The sequence below is a fragment of the Porites lutea genome, chromosome 9 (genome assembly GCF_958299795.1).
Source record: "Porites lutea chromosome 9, jaPorLute2.1, whole genome shotgun sequence".
Classification (NCBI taxonomy): Eukaryota; Metazoa; Cnidaria; class Anthozoa; order Scleractinia; family Poritidae; genus Porites; species Porites lutea.
In genome coordinates, this window is record NC_133209.1 from 16,085,802 (window position 1) to 16,102,748 (window position 16,947).

General features: G+C 38.5%; 1 protein-coding gene across 3 annotated transcripts in view; it reads left to right on the top strand.

Moving 5' to 3' along the window:
• LOC140948469 (uncharacterized) overlaps positions 1-15,343 on the top strand; it is a 41,377-nt gene extending 26,034 nt beyond the window's left edge. For all 3 annotated transcript variants that reach the window (XM_073397712.1, XM_073397710.1, XM_073397711.1), the window contains exons 9-23: positions 142-230; positions 909-943; positions 1,073-1,244; positions 2,342-3,579; positions 3,946-4,254; positions 4,423-4,486; positions 4,967-5,041; positions 5,820-5,881; positions 6,812-6,889; positions 7,295-7,367; positions 8,350-8,370; positions 8,542-8,591; positions 9,246-9,517; positions 10,224-10,272; positions 11,094-15,343. In XM_073397712.1, coding sequence (XP_073253813.1) covers positions 142-230; positions 909-943; positions 1,073-1,244; positions 2,342-3,579; positions 3,946-4,254; positions 4,423-4,486; positions 4,967-5,041; positions 5,820-5,881; positions 6,812-6,889; positions 7,295-7,367; positions 8,350-8,370; positions 8,542-8,591; positions 9,246-9,517; positions 10,224-10,272; positions 11,094-11,172 — 2,666 coding nt within the window. In that variant the 3' untranslated portion in view covers positions 11,173-15,343. The remainder of the gene's footprint in view (positions 1-141; positions 231-908; positions 944-1,072; positions 1,245-2,341; positions 3,580-3,945; positions 4,255-4,422; positions 4,487-4,966; positions 5,042-5,819; positions 5,882-6,811; positions 6,890-7,294; positions 7,368-8,349; positions 8,371-8,541; positions 8,592-9,245; positions 9,518-10,223; positions 10,273-11,093) is intronic.
• Positions 15,344-16,947: the final 1,604 nt, after the last annotated feature.

The window sequence follows — 16,947 nt, forward strand, 5'->3', positions numbered from 1 at the left end:
GAAATAATTTAATGTCCAAATTAATTAGAATCCTAAGGATGAAAACCTACTTTTTTTGAAGTTTTACCTACTTAATGATTTTAATGAAGAAACTTTTGAGTTATTGTAATTCATGAGGTTGATTCCTTTCTAATTAAACAGAAAGCACAGAAGTTAAGAAAGAAAATAGAAATGGAGAAGTGCTATTAACTGATGACTTAATGCTGACTGATGAAAGCGATGATGAGCATGTAAGCCTTGTTATCATTGTTAGTAGCCATAAATGTAAATGTTGAGTCTGCTTTTGAAGGGGCGTGGCTTGATGCCTAAGGATGAGCAATGGGTGGCAAAATTAGTTGAGACTCTTTACCTCAAAGGGCATTTCTGATGTTTTATGGACTTCAAAAGGGGAAAGGGGAAAGTGAAGGTTTCCCTCCTCCATCCCCTCCATAAAATGTTGTGCCACTATTCCAGCTACCAACAGAAGACAACAAAGACCCCAACTGTGAATGGAGTGGTGTGGGGAGGGGTGTCGATTTTTGTTTCTCTGAAGTTACCCTCTTTGAGTTCAATGTCTCAACAATTATTTTGTCGCTTTTGAGGGTATTAAATTAACTGAAAGAGCTTACATAATTTTCTGGGCTTCAATCAGTGGGGAAACTCTATTATATTAGCTCAACACACACGTGCTGAATAACGCAATCCCCTCCTTTACCCCCATCCTCTTCCTCCCGCTTCACAAGCATAACTCTGAAGAATAATTTCTGACTTAACAGAGTGCTAAACTGGCACCAATATAATTTATGCAAGATTTATATAGAAGGATTCCTTAGAACCTTTAATTCATCATTATCCCCTTGTTGTTGATCTGCCTATCATCGACAAATTAGCCTTCATTTATCTTTTTTCTCTCTCTCTCTCTCTTCTAGGAACATCAACCAAGCTCAGCACCCAAGATCAACATGTGAGCATTTAATTTCTCATCAATTTTTTATCGTGGGAAGGTTTTTTTGATTTTGATGTTGTACCTGCTGAGGTGTTTCTCAGTGAAACTGAAAATAATTTATGAAAACATGCTTTGGTGTTTCATTAGGATCTCTCGCCATCGTTCACATTCAACATCTTCAAGTGGAAGTAGCAGTGATGACAGTGATACAGACAGTAGTGACAGTGATAGTGATTCCAGTGGCTCTGACACAAATAACAATACAAAAGACAAGAAGTCCATCAAATCACCCTTGAAAAGCCCTTCTTCATCTCCAAAGGTAAGAGTGTTACTTGGTGAGAACTGTAAAATTGAATCACAGCTACAAACTATTATAGGCTGCCATCTGATTATCAAGATTGAAAGCCGTTTGTGGCTACATGTTCTTGAAAGTCGTATTTTTCAAGAAAAACTTCTACAGTAAAATAAGCAAATAAGAGCATTTTCCATCAGGGTTTCCAGAGCTTTTTTATTAACTGTTTGTTATGCTTGGCTTTATCTCTCTTGATCAACGCTTGAAAAAATATTCATTTCATGTAATGTGAGAAGTCCATATTTAAGTTCGGGGGAAAATCTGATAGGCGAGTTGAGAACATGCGGATTCATAAGTAGGTGGTGTATTATTAAGGAGCTTAAACAACCATGACGGCAGTGGCTATGAAATCGTCACATAAAAAGTGAAGTTGTGCTGCTTGAAACTTTAGGGCGCTTATTCCATCTCATTTAATTCGTCAAATGCTGGCAAATTTTTTGGGGGCTGAATTCTAAAGGACTGTATCAAAGTTCAGGAAAATATTAAAGTATTTTTTTCTAATTAAAAATTGGCTTGTCCCACGGATGAGTCATGTCGAAGGTTTATATGTCTGAACTAATCAACGGACGTGATACATCTCACTTTGACTCTAAAGATGACTACTGCACAGGTTGCTGAAACGTCAGTCCCTGTCAACATCAGGCCCAGGTTGTTTAAACTCTGGATAGTGCTATCCACCAGATAAATCACAATCCAGCAGATAAGTGTTTGGGAAACCGATTGCACTTTTCAGTGGATAGAGATTTATCCAGTGGATAGCATTATCTACCTTTTGAACAACTGCACCAGCACGGTGTGCCAAAACCTATGTCGGATTGAATTTGAAAAACTGTTAGGCAAACAAGTTTCAAAAACACACAAGTTCAATCTGTTTTAATCTTCTTTAGATTTGTCCATCCATGCCTACTTTTGTATTTGCAGTGTTATTAATATGTTCTTTTATCTTTTGAGCAATTATTTTTTTGTTTCCCTCAATTTAGTGACCGTTCATACTGTTAGAATTTTGATAAAATTCGTGGTGCCGCTCCTTTTGCTTATTAATGAGGGTTGTTTTTTTCTTTTAGCCTGCCAGTGGAAGGAACTGGGATTTAAATCACTTTGTAAAAGCACTAAATCAGCCGTCAACACCACCTGCTACAAAGACAAAACCAAGCCCATCATCAGCTAACACAGTAGGAGAAGATGGAATTCGTGGCAATCAGATTGCACCAGCTGCCAACTTGAACAAAAGTTCCCTTAATTCGCATTTTAGTGGTCACACCAGTGCAGCTAGTAAACAGATCAAAAGCCCTGTGGCTCCAGTCTCTGATAGTCTAGGATTTGCTACTGAGCTTCTTAGTAACAGCCCTGAATTGGATCAAGGTATCGATATTGAGTCTTTGACGGCAAAACTGGACCTTCCGCCTGAAGCTGAAGCAACTGAGACCCTTAGTGAACCTGTTAGTAATGATCCGTGTTTGTCGGTCAAAATTCCACTTCCAAAGGCAAGTAAAAAAGGTGATAAAAAGTCATCTGGTCCAGGGACCAAGCAGAATTCTAGTCAGGAGAAGATCCAAAGCAACAAGACGCCCTCACCTAAGAAGCAAGTTAAGATTAGTGGGAAGGAAACAAAAACTCCAAAAAATTCTGCCAGTACCAAAGTTAGTAATGGCATTGATAAAAACAAAGTCAGTAAAACGGCGAAGGGGGGAAAAGCTGCAACAGGAATGAAATCTTCAACGAAAAAGAAGGCAGAGACAAAGAACTCAGTTACTCCTGTTCCGAAACAAGAACTTCCTGTTCCCAAACAAGAACTTAAATCAAATTGCGAAGGGGACGAGGAAGATGTTATCGTTGACATTCTTGGTGTAGAGAATAGTCCAGTAAAAACTGATAGCAAACCTGCTTCAGCTGCAAAGACAAAGGAAACTGAGAAACCTAAAAAATCGAAAAGCAAGCCAGTAAATGTAAATGGAGTGCATAAGCCTGTTAATGGAGATAAACCTTTTTCTACGTTGATATCTCCAAGTAGAACTAAGGACATACTGGGTAAGAATGTTGAAATATCCTATGACGATGTCAACAAGCCAGAGTCTCTTATAGTAAAAATTGACTTGTCGCTGTTAAAACGGATACCTAGACTTCCTGGAAATGAACTGATCAAGCAAGAGCACACATTATTTCCTGTGGAGGAGACAAATGGTTTTAAGGATGTTATCCGCTCCCCAGAAGTCAAGATTATTAAACGGAAATCGTTCGATGCAACAACAGAACGCGACACTCTTAAAAAAATGAAGAGTGAAAGTGAAGCTGATTCTAGCCAGTGAGTATAATATTTACCAGTAATCATATTTAAGCAAACCATTTTGGAAGGCATCAGCTCTTGATAAAGGAAATTTCAGTTTTGCAAAAGTGAAAGAAGGACCTTTTGTTAGGTTAAAGGAAGGCTTTTGTACACATTGCATCTTCTGCCTTTTTGCTGATTTGTGCATACATGTAGGATATAGAATGCGTAACTACTTCCTTGTGAAGGATTTTAACTTTTCCAGCATTTTTGTTTGTTTGCTTTTTTCCTCAGAGTCAAAATGTTCACAATACTAAAAGTTTGCTTCCAGGGGTACACTTCTTCCTTGTCCTTGGCTTTTGCAAGTGTAGTTTTACCTAACAATGTGTTATCTTTCCTCTCAAGGACAAAACCGCGTGAGAGGTCATTCAGCAACAGTAGCCTGAACAGTTGCCATAACAAAGGCAGTCATCGGAAACGTAGTCCAAGTCATGAAGAAGATTCCTATCGCATTAAGCGTCAGAGACATGACAGTGAAAGCAATAAAATGCCTGGGAATTTTATGGAAAGTCATCAGAATGGCACATTGTCAGAAAATGGCATTGATGTGACAGACAGTGGTTTGAAGCCCAAGGAGTGTTCATGCAATGAAAGAAGCAACATTGACAAGAGAGAAGCAGATATTGCAAGATTGTATGATCCAGAACCTAGAGTGTAAGTTCTACAAAAGAGTTACTTGTTATTGTGGCCTGGAGTCAATTTACAAGCATAGCTATTGTTCCCAGACTCTAAAACAAATTGCACTTGAAAACGTGTCATTAAATCGACCCCTAGTTAAGGTTGTAAGTGGATGTGTTAATGTACTGTTGTATTTTGGTTCAGGCCTTACGGACCAGATCACTACCTTGCAGAAGCCAAAAGACTCAAGCACAGAGCAGATTCTATGGTATGCATTTCATACATAGCAGGGTTGTCAAAAGTAGCCAGCTGCTGGCGAAAATCACTTCTTACTTGGTTGTTATCGGCCAGCTACTCTGCTTAGCATTTCTTTACAGATGGCATTTTTTGAATGAAATATTCCCGGACTGGACTCTTCCTTTGACAACTGAGCCGTCTACTTCAAAACGTTCTCTAACAACCGTGACATAGTCTTCATGATCAGGGTCATACACTAGCAGTACCCAGTGACCCCTGGTTCCAGTAATTGTTGGCTCTTGGGCAGCTAGGAAATCTTAGCTTTTTTGATAGAAATCATGTCAGGCATTGTGGCTTTTACATGATGAGGGTACTGGGCCCCCTTCAATTTTTCTTAGATTACAGCCTTGAATTGATTATAATGATTTGTAGACTGCTGTAACGTAATATTTCTCTCTGATAGTTGACTATAATTGCACTCACATGTTCCTCTTTTTTTGTTCATCTGCAGAGTGATAAGGAAGTAAAAGCATTCTTTTATATTGACGCAGTGATGTTCTTTGCTCGTTGTGGAAAAGCTATTGAGGTTAGTTCAAACCCGGTGTTTTCAATCTCTTTTTTGTGGGCAGTTTAGCATAGAACAAGAAAACATCCACCGAGAAGAGGTCCATCAGCAGAGAGCATCAGTACTTGTCACCATCAGCACTGAAATGAATAAGCTAAAGTCCCTTGAGTAACCAATGTCAATTTTCTCCCAACAATAATTATTCATTTTAAAGGGAGAAGGTTATGAGAATAAATGGGGAAATTCTTTTTTATCATATATCAGATTCCTTCCACTAATTCTTTAGGGAAGTGTATGGAGATCAGTGTCTAGAATTCGTGTGTGAATAATTTATTGGGGCTTAACCCTCTAAGCCCCAATATCCACATACAAATTCTCCAAACTGATCTCTATACATTTTCTTAAAGAATGTGTTGAGAGAATTTGGTAAAAGAGCGAGGCATTTTCTCCTAGGTGATCCATTTATTAATTCTCATGACCTAATCTCTTGACAATCGATGGATATGGTTGGGAGAAAATTGATGTTGGTCACCATTGGGACTTAAAGGGTTGAAGGGTGCTAGCTTTCCTCTGTGTTACCAATATGATAAGTTCCTTGGTCACTTTTGCTTATTAAAATGATGTAGCAGCTTGCTTTCTTAATATGGGTGCTCTCCTAATGGTCAAGGATGGGCAGGTTGCTACTAGTTGATGCTTACAGACATCACAGGCAACCACCCACCACTTTTATTTTAACCATGTGTTTGATTGTTCATGGCTAATGTTGGTGTTGTAATATTTATTAATCTTTTCCCTTCAGCAAAATGAAGAAGAATCTCGTTCTGCATTTCAAATGTACTCTGAAACGCTTGACCTTCTCAGGTAAGTGCAGTTATGGTTGTTGTTATTGGGCATCCAGGTCAGTTTGTTCCGTTACACTCTCTGGTGGAGAAAGTGTTTTCCCAGGTTCCTTCATTCCTCTTGAAAGGCTTCACAGAAAGTGAGAACAGTTAGTAATGTTATTGTCAAGAAAATTTTTTCCGCCTATGACAATATGTTCCCTTTCCATTGTCTTGTAATTCACAGAATGAGTACTCAGCAGTGAAATACACATGATCCTATTAGTTATTTTGTGAAACGCAAAATTAAACTACTGTAAATCCTCTATCAAGCCCCCCCAGGGGGCTTATTTGATCTCCCAGGGGCTTATTTATTTCAAGATCATTTGAGGTGTGGGGGGAGGGGGACTTGATAGAGATGGGATGCTTATTTGAGAAAGTGGGGGGGCGGGGCTTATTTGATTAAGAAAAGACCATGGTATCAGTTGTCCATAAAAAAAAACTAGAATACAAAGTGAAAAAGGTTGAAGATCATGCAGCTGAGGATCAGAATCAAATCCAAAATTCCAGTTGTAAATAAACCAGCCCGGATCAGCCCACACAAAGTTTTTCAGTTGTGATTGATTAATAAAGTCTGTTATTATTTTATTTTATTAGTGAAGAATGAGTAGGGGAGGGGTGGGGGGCTTAATAGAGAGGGGGCTTATTATTGTTCTTCCCCTGAAGAACTTATTAGAGCTTATTAGAGTGAGAGGGCTTGTTTGAGAGGCGGCGGGGGGCTTAATAGAGGATTAACAGTAGTTTCTGTCGTGCTTCACAGACAACCTGTTTATCAATTTGTATTCTTAAATTCCTTTCATTGTTATTAGTTTTGCTTACCCTTTAAAGGCAAGCAGAAAAAGTATCAAAATCACAAATCTCATCACTTTATTTCAGCTCTTTTTTCTAACACCTGCCTTTATTTACATCTTAGGTACACAATGCGGAATTTTGTGAATAGGTATACTCATCGATCCCATAACGTTCCAGATAAAAGACTTTCCGCTTTATGGTGAGGATTTAATAACTTCTTACCGTCACTTCTGATTAGGATCTGTTATTAGAGCTCTATTCTTGTAATTTTTATTGTTTTAGTCCTATTCAGGCTCCAATTGTTCAAAAGGTGGATAACGCTAATCACTGGATAAATTTCTGTCCACTGAATAATGCAGTTAGTTTCCCTAATACATTTTCATTGCACAGTGATTCATCATTTATAGTGCAACCCAACATCTGAACAACCAGGGCCAGGACTTCATTCAGCCAGACGACTATATTCCACCTACTTACGAAAAAAATATGCTTATAGTTAATATCTGTACTAGAATTATTGGTCAAAAAGTAATGTTTCACATACAGCTGCAGGGGAATCATGTAATGTTAATGATTATTTTGTTACTTTCTCTTCCTGTAAAAGCATGCGAATTCAGTCAATCCTTTACATGAGACTTTACAAGCTGAGGAAAGACAGTATAATGCGAAACATTAAGGTAAGTTAAATCAAGTTTACGGAAATTTATAAACATTGTACTTTTTGCTCAGGCTTGTCCTAGTGACACCTCGCCTTCCCTGCATGTCGCTATAGGTAGCCTTTACACTAAAGCCTAAATAAGCTTAGAAGTATTTCAAGACCTGTAAATTTTAAATTCTTCAAGTAAAATATAGCTTCACTACCCTGTCCCAGAGGTTTTTCTTGAAATTTTTCTTCTCTTTCCTCGCCGCTTCGTGGCTCGCTCGCTCTCTTTTGGCGAAGAAAAATTTAAAGAAAAACCTCTGGGACCAGGGTAAAGTTTCACACACAACTAATCCTTTTTACTTCAGACAAACTGAAGGTTATTTTCCTATGCAATATAGTTAAGACTGATTGACATGCTTCACCTTTTCAAAGCTCAAGAAACCGCAAGTTCACAAAATCGGTTTAAGAGTGGTTTTCAAGTCACTTGAAACTTTTCTTGAATCGTTTCAACTTTCCGACTTTAAGGAGATGCAAAGTAAAATAACTTGAAATTTTACTTAGGCCTTCACACCCGTATCTTTGGATACGTAAAACTTAGCAGCTCATAAGTCTTACTTAACAGCCAAGTGCAAAGACTACCATAATCTGGCAGATAAGCAGGCGCCCCGCCACTTGGGTTGGAACAAAATAATCTAGTTTTTTGCTTTTGTTCCCTCATTATAAATTGAGTATGGAATATTTTAAACCATCAGACTTCTATTATCAAAGTCTCTTTAGCATTAAGAATGAATAAGCAAAAATAACCTCTGTTTGGTTGCCATATTGGCAAACTATGTAGGATGACATCAAAGCCTCGTATTTTCTCTTGTTTTGTCTTCAAATGTAAACGCGAAATTTAGAATTTGTCTTTTTCCTTCAGTCAAGGTTTTTGTGTTCATAATAATTATTTCTTTTATTAACCTACCCGGCTTCAAAAGTAGTAGGAACTAATATACACTATATGTTTGACTCAACAGATGGTCACAGAACATTTTAGGGTAAGTATGTTTCACATACAAATTGAATTTCCTCTTTCTCTCGTTTTTGTGTTTGTTTTTTCAAAGGACACCCACTTGCTCTCCTTCAAACAATAGTGAGCATCATCTGCCTGTCCTTGTGATATTTCACTAAAATAATTATATTTGTTGTTGTTTGTTCTTGTATTTTAGGGTCCTCCAAAGAGCACACAAGCCCCAAGTCCGTACACTTCAAACACAAAGTAAGTAATCTGTAGTATTGGTATGACACTGAGTGAAGAGGCATTAACTTCAGCACTGCGTTGGACGCTGGTTTTAGGGGTTTTGTCTATTGTATACGGATTCTATTAGTAGTGAATCACATTCATTACAACATTATAAAACTGAGTCTGATTTGTCATGTCCGTGTTCTTATGTGACAACAGAAAAACCTGGTAATGTTAATATTACTTTGCAAGTGAATACCCAGCCTTTTCCAGCTTTCAGTTACTCTGGACGAGGGAAAAGAAAACGTGAACAAAAAACGAGCAAGGACTGAGACAGAGCCCTCTCTTCCTCTTCTCCCCTTTCCCCCCTTTTTTGTTTTGTTTTTGCTGCACTTCTATTTGTTTCCGCTCATTCTGACCAACTGAGAGCCTGGAGCATAGGTTTGAATTAGTGGCCATTCTTCTCGTGCACACCTGATACCTTCTCTTACCGGACATTTACAGTCATCCCCTGCCCCTTCCTGGAAATTTTTTTTTGGACTCTATAAGGACACCTTTCGTAGACAGGCACTTAGAGCCGTTCCCGACATTATCTGCCTTAAAGAAAGTTGAGTGTACAGTTGGGGACAGCCAAAGCAGGCGTGGACACGAGTTTTTAACGAAGAATGCTGTCGTGTTTTCTTTTTTTAGGATTACTGGCACCCCGTCTCCTCTTTCCCCTACACCATCCCCGTCAGGAAGTGTTGGCAGTGTAGGGAGCAATGGCAGCAATGAAACAATGACCACACCTTCAAGGAATGGCAAACCCTCATCTACCTCCAGTGCCATGACGTCTCCTGTGAATGTATGTATCCCGCAGAAGATTCATGCCATGACTCAACAGCATGTGTTAACAGCAAACAATCTACTGTACAGTCAAGATACCTGGGATCAGTCCCAACCAATCATCCTTGAATTCAGAGGTAAGATGATGTACTTTGTTTTGATAGTCAGTACGGTAGAGCGTTTTCACTCACGTGGTCAGCAGTTGTGCAAATTTTTTGGAACCAAAGAAACGTGTTCTATGAGAAAAAGGATCCTAGTTTGGAACATCAACATGGCCGCCGCTTTATTGTATTGGTACATCAATACGGCGGACGTGACGTCATGTGCGGTGGAAATGTTGTATAGTGCAAGTGGTCTATTAAGTGTGGTTATGCCTTGAAGGGTGTCTTACGTGCAAGTGATGTAGCACGTTCCAGTTAAACTGCAGCCGGATACCTTATATTAAGTTAAAGTTTATTGAACTGGCCTCCAGTCTTAGTAAACCACCCCTGAAGGTATCTGGTAACCCTAAGGGATAACACGGCAATGCAATGGCGTAGGGGGTTGGCACGTCTCAGTTTGTGAGCAAAGGTTCGCAGTTTTTTTTAATATTTTAATCTCTCATCTGCTATGTTAAAATGTGAAACCCATTTATCTCGGAAATTCACGTTGCTTACTAATGTATGACGTTGAAACAGTGTTTCTGTGGAAAACTGCACTGAACCCCAAATATGACAAATTCCTGTACAAGGAAACTCAAAAAATAACAATCTATGCCCCTGGTCATGGTAAATTGTCTGGAACAGTAACTTGATATTTCGCACTGTAGCGGATTGTTAAAAATACCGGTTTTTTTCTTGGCAGATTTCTTTATGGATTTGGATCGGACTTGTGGCCCACTAACACTTCACAGGTAATTCCGAAACCTCTTTAAAATACCAGTTTTAGAATTTCCAGTTGCCAAGGAGAAGGGGGGAAGGGTAAGTTGTTTTCCGCAACTGCAGAGGATCCCGACACGTAGCCACCTTGTTTTAAAAACCACTTTAATTTGTCCAGACGAATTCTCAATCGATTATGCGTAAAGAAAACTCCGTTAACGCGAATACATGTAGCGGATACATGTATTCCCCTCTAAATTGTCCCCTTTCATATGACCCACTAAAACCGAATGGCCCATAAGTGACATCGTAGAGGGCCTTTCACTGTTTCGTAATCATAGAACCTTACACACTTTATATGTTTGGGCCTCTACATAACAGCGGCCAGTCAATTAGTTTGTCAACTCTTTTGTTGGAATTATACAACGGTGAAAGTAAATTGTGTGCACATATTTGGTTTCTTAATCATTATTGCAGGCATCCCAGACCCCCTTTATTTCCTATTTAACCTATGATTTGTTTAGGATCTTATAAAGAGCCTATATTTCAAGAAATCCTCCCATACGTCCTTTAAATAGGACATATTCTGATATCTGCATTTTGCACTGTGAAGCATTTTTGGTGTGAATTAACAAAATCAAAATTCTTTATCAGTAAAAATAGTATTTTATTAAAAAAATATTTTTTTGTAATTTTTTTCCTATAAAGAGCGTATATTTGAACAGCCTATTTTTCCTATCACATTTTGCAAAAGTTGATGGAATGCCTGTTATTGAATTATTTGATTATTTGAGAGTTGTTTTGTGGTTTGAAACTGTCTGTCGTCTTAATTAACTTGTCTGTTGTTGTTTTACAGCCCAGTGGTTCACATGATAGAGTACATCGAGGAAGGTGTAAAACGCATCCGAGACGCACACAAAGCCATCAAATCTTGATAAACAATGGCACAGGAGAAAATGAGAATATCAGAGTGTATTGTAAATTATATCCCACAATCCCTAGACCGGACCGGAAACATGGACATTCATTCATTCAATCAATTGTTAGAGGTATAGCACTATCTCAACACTAAACACGGGGTACTTAATACAATTCTAATTAGTTCAATATAAAACAGAGTATATTTAGAAGCAAAGCAATTTGGGCTGGGGGAAAATTAAAAGACCTTCCTCGTGTCGTAATTTTACTTGGAAGCGGGCAGTATTATATTATTGCACTTACATTCTAATAATATAGTAAATATTAATATTATTTGTTCTGAGTCGTCTCTCAGAGATGTGAATTCTTTAAGAGTATCGTCACGCTATTCCATGTAATTTGGTATATTTTGTAGAATACAAGCAATATTTTTTCATATGGAATAAATAAATAAACAAATAAACAAAGAAGCAATCAAAGTATACGTTTATCTCGGAGAACTCGTTAGCTAGAAGCAAATCTCTCAGCGTTAAACTAAGACCTCCCAATGTCTCACCTCTGTCAGCAATTGTATATCCAGAAGATCTCAACCCGAATCTTTTTGGGCAGAACGCATTCATCGTCAATTTTAACTTAATAACTATTGAACGCCATCTTAAAGTTCCCCTTTAAGCCTTTCACGATACAAATGTAAAGTCCTTCGAGTTTTTAACATTACTGCAAATTGAAGAGAGGTACTTTTAAGAAATTCGATTAAAAAATTAGTATTGTTACAGACCAAATTGAATCGCAAGCGAAAACATTGAAATTTAATTCCTGTTCCACTTGTCTCGTTATATTTATGAATTTCTTGACAATGTTTCTTCATTGCAAAAGGAAGGTTTAAGTGCGTTTTTAAAAAAAAAAACAGTTCGAAGGAACACTTTGAGTGTGGTATTTGAATTAGCCTGAGAAAACAGTTGACATTTTGCGACGCATCCACTGGTTTCCCCGCCAAATGAAGTCTGAGAAACGAGCGCAGAAATTCGATACTGATGACGCGTCACTACCCAGATCTGGGTAGTGCTTTTGATTGGTTGAATCAAATTTCCCACGCGTCACGACCAACCAGAAGCGCTATCCAGATCTAGGTAGTGACGCGTCATCAGTATCGAATTTCTGCGCTCGTTTCTCAGACGTCATTTGGCGGGAAAACCAGTAGTTGCGTCGTGGAATGTCGGCTGTTTTCTCAGGCTATATTTGAATGAGAATAGAGCTTCTGTAAAGTCCTACACTTAGATACTTAGATACTTAGATACTTGAAGTCTATCATGTATATTGATAATGCATGTTCTAAGATGTAAGGGGGAATTTTAGGATGGTGCAGTGATGTTAGCTTGATTTGTCTTAGAGCTCAGGTTAGTTTTTAATCTCTTAGTCTCCTTGTCGAAAAACTTTTCTCAACTTGTTCTTTGTAAAGGGAAACCTCATTCCCATCAGAAGACCTTTTTTTGTCAGAACGTTCGGGGCTGGCCTAGCATACGCCTGGTTTCAAAACCCTCTGTCACACTCAAGCAAACAATTCAAACACTCGAAAACAAGAGTTTGAAGTCTGAAAGTGAGTTGAGAAAGGTCTGTTCGGTTTGATTGAATAGGGGCCTTACTTGTATCTGGAAGCACCGTCTAATTCCAAAAATTTTTTTTGGTCGACAAAGCTTTTTGCAAGCTTGACAGAGCAATCTTACACTTCAAACTGCTGCGCTGTTTTAAAGCTTAATGCATTTGACAATGAGTAATACTAATCAACAGATTATATCATTTGTAGAGAGAAAGTTAGGGAACTAATTACAGGATCTTTATTTTATTTTGCTATGGAAGTGAAAAAGTAATAATTTGTATTGGGGAGACAATTAATTTTCAAAGTTAAGTTTTGTTGGGGGAAGGTGCCTTATATTTTTGGGAGTTATTTCTCGGCTAAAGTAGGCAAAGTTATGGCATAAATTTTGAAGTATATTTAAGCAGTGATCAGTTATTTTAACTCGTGCGGCAAGGAATCTTTTTGTATATGAGTTTTGTTCCACAGTTTGTTTTTTATTGTCAAGGGAAGGTGCAAACTGAGGATCAATTTAAGTTTTTGGGAAACTGCCGACCTACCCCTCCCATAACCCAACATTTTGCCCTAAGTGAGAAGTGTTATTGTTGACTTACGAAAGGGGTAGGTGGGCAGTTTCCCAGAAACCTATATTAATCCCAAACTGATCATTTCATGAGTAAGATAGAACGATTCGTCTGTCGTCGTAAGAGCAATCTCAGCCACATTATACTAATACGAAGCGTGTGACCCTTCTCACGCCATGGCCGACGAATACAGCCGCTTCTCCTCACTCCTCCCCGCTGGGGACGTTTCTCGGCAATGACGTCTGCACCTCAGCGACAGAAATTCCATACTGATGACGTAAGATCTGTCCGAAATTTGATCAGGAGCTCTGATTGGTCGACGTAGTAGTTATATTGTTTTAGCCATTGTGTACGAATGAGCGGTGAGGAGCGAGGAGAGGTGGCTGGATCGCAGGCTAGCCGTACCTCGGAGGGTCATTCAAACTGATTGTCTTTTGGGGGAATAAGTTTAGAAAGCGTTTCTTTCGACCTGCAGGGCCCGTTGTTCAAAGATAAGGCTTATTAGCGCTAACCCGGGGTTAAATTTTATCCCAGGTTTCTTTTTCTTTCGTTTAAAAGCGTTTTCTTGGATAATTTTCTCTATTCTCTTTAGAGCTTCCAGTCATCAAATTGTAGACCAAAAGAATTAAACTCAATTTGACTTTGAAGCTTCCATATCTGAATTTAAATTTCGCACTAACCCTGGGTTATCTTAATCCAGCTTTGAACAACCGAGCTCTGTTACACAATACCAATTTAGGCATGCGACAGAATTATAAAGTTATGATTTGATATTTACTTTTTCAAGTTGGTTGTCAAACGACGTTTCACTTTCATTGTTACCTTAGGATGAGCGATCGAAAATGTTTTTCAGAATTTTCATTTTTTTTTTCGCCAGTCGTTTGTGTATAAGTGGTAATGTTTTGAATGAGATGTTTAGTTTGCCGAATTACAGTTATTCCCTTCTTTTCAGTTAGTCAAAACCGCAGAAAGCTCTTCACAGTTTTACTTGACGTGTTAAGCGATCATTTAGCCTCGAACAACGCCTTTTTCATATTTTTTCACAAACCGAATCGTTTTCTAAGCAATCAATTTTTATTTGTTAGTAGTTTTTCTTGATGTTGTTTGTTTAATACGTACTTGAAATTGTATTTGTTAGCTAGGGCATTTTACATTCGAATTACGTTTTCTAATTGAGCACGAGTTTATGCCATTGTAAATTTGACTTTTGCATCACATTTTGTAGTTGGCATATTCAGTCTCCTAGATAGCACTCACTTAAAACTGTGAAGAATTTGTTTTGAAAAACAGGATGTAGAATTATTTACAAAGCCGAATTACTTTAGGGGTGGGTATTTAATATTTCAATTTTAACTGTTACCGGAACAATGAATTCTTAATCGTAATTTCTAAAGGAAACTCGAGAATTATAGCCAAATTTATAATAGAATGTAATTTTATGAACTTCGAACCTAACGTCTTAAAACAAACCGACGTAAATTGTCAGGGAGTTTCCAAGAGAAACTGTCACAAATTACCGCTCTGGTGAAAGAAGCAAACTAGCAAAAACCTAACGCTAATTTCAGTGGTGAATTACAAGCTGTTTATTGTGCTATGATAAAATGTAGAAATTGTAACATGATGTAATGTAGGACTTATCACAACTAATGTGGCTAGCGTTGGCGCGGGCGGGAAACCGTGTCATCAATAAGTCTGAGTGAAGTTAAGTAGCTTTTGGATGGTTACACTGAGTAAACATATCAAAAAGCAATCGTACAGGAATAGTAATAGCACAATGAGCATATTGTAATGCAAAATAATTTTGTATTTAGAATCCTTTTTTCCTCTTGGTTTTTGAAACCTTTGCTCTACTCGAGTTTGATGCTGTAACAACCAGTCCTTAATTCACAATTTTTACGTCGGGTTAAAATGAGGGCCCTGACTTTCCAGTCTACATATGATATACCTGTATCTACTGTATTCAGTTGAAATCTTCTGTCGTGTGTGAAACTGTTCTGAGGTAAATAAATTTTTTGCGTACTGCAGATGAAACGAGGTGTCACCTTTATCGTGAGTTTCACAGCTGTTTTAGTTGTTTACTTCGTATCCAAAACCATGGTTCCCTCTCTGGCCAATCAGGATTTAAGGCGAGAGCACGAGGCTGGCACGTGCTTGGTTACCCCTGATTGGTTTGAATTATTTGGTTATTTCCTATACAGAACCATGTGGTTCTCTCTCTGGCCAATCAGGATTTAAAGCGAGGCCAAGAAGGTGGGACGTGCTTGGTTACCCTTGATTGCTTTGTTTTAGTTGGTTACTCCGTATCCAAAACCATGGTTTCCTCTCTGGCCTATCAGGATTTAAAGCGAGTGCGCAAAGGTGGCTAGTGTTTGTTCACCCCTGATTGGTTGAGACGGTGGGACTAGCTTTTACTGAGCCAATATTGAAGAAAGCCACTGCATGCATTTGTCTGTAAAGAACTTACCTTTCTGCCAAAGAGCTGGCAATGGAGAAGCGTCAGCACGTGCAAAGCACGTGATCAAAGTCTTTCGTTAAGGGGGAAGAGCCAGGAAAGAAAAATAGACATTTGTAACTGATGGGTTTTATTTTCCTAATTCAGATCGTGGGAGGTTCTCAATGGAATGCCCCTTTTGTCCTGTCGTTAGTTATGCACCCATACGCATTTGTCCGGAGTAACAACCCATGGTATGCAATGGGAAAACAAAACATGCAAAGTGAAAAGGTCTGTTTTTTGGGGTCTATATTTTGGAGGAATTTTAATTTTTCCTAGGCAAACTAGTAAAAGTTTTCAATTACAGTCCAAACCGCATTCTAAGATTTAAACTCCCTTGTTATAGTTACCGCCTCTTTCCTAGACTACAAGTAGTCCCTCACCTACCCTGCGAGCAAAGCTTTCGTAGCGTAGCGTTCGGCCTGGAGAAACCACTGCTCGCAGGGTATCCCTCACGCGAACTCCCGTGAAAATCGCCCACTCGGCTCACACAGGGTAAGTTTCACTCGGGCTCGCTATTCCGCTCGATCTACTATCCCTGAGGAAAGGTGAGAGAGTCGGGGGACTCCTCGTAATCTACGCCTTTCCCTTTTGCGAAATTTAATTTGAATTATCCCGATTCGACCCCGAAATGATACCGACCCCGAAATGATCCCCATTTCTCTTCACGTCGACTCTGATCCCCGATTAGTGGTATTCCGCTACGGAATTATTACAAGTCTGTTGCAGCGTTTACTTTCTTGAATCGCATTTAACATTTTACAACAGCCAATGTGATTTTTTTAACGCTTTTGTCATCTAATCGCCTTTATGTCTACTTTTGCATCCTCAAGATCATTTTAAAAATTCAAAAAGTATTAAAGTACCATTTTAAAAATTCATTATCCAAGGCGGTTTTGACATCATTTTAAGAATTTAACATCCATGTAGTTTTCTCCACTATAATCACGTAAGTAAATATAATACATAGAGGATATTACATGGCCGCTTGGAGATACGAAGTTTCTCTTCGAGTGTTGAAAAATATTTCACTCGTTCGCTGCGCTCACTCGTGAAATATTTTTTCAACACGAGAAGAGAAACTTCGTATCTCCAAGCGGCCATGTATATTCTATTTATTATATAAACACCAATGAACTACCAA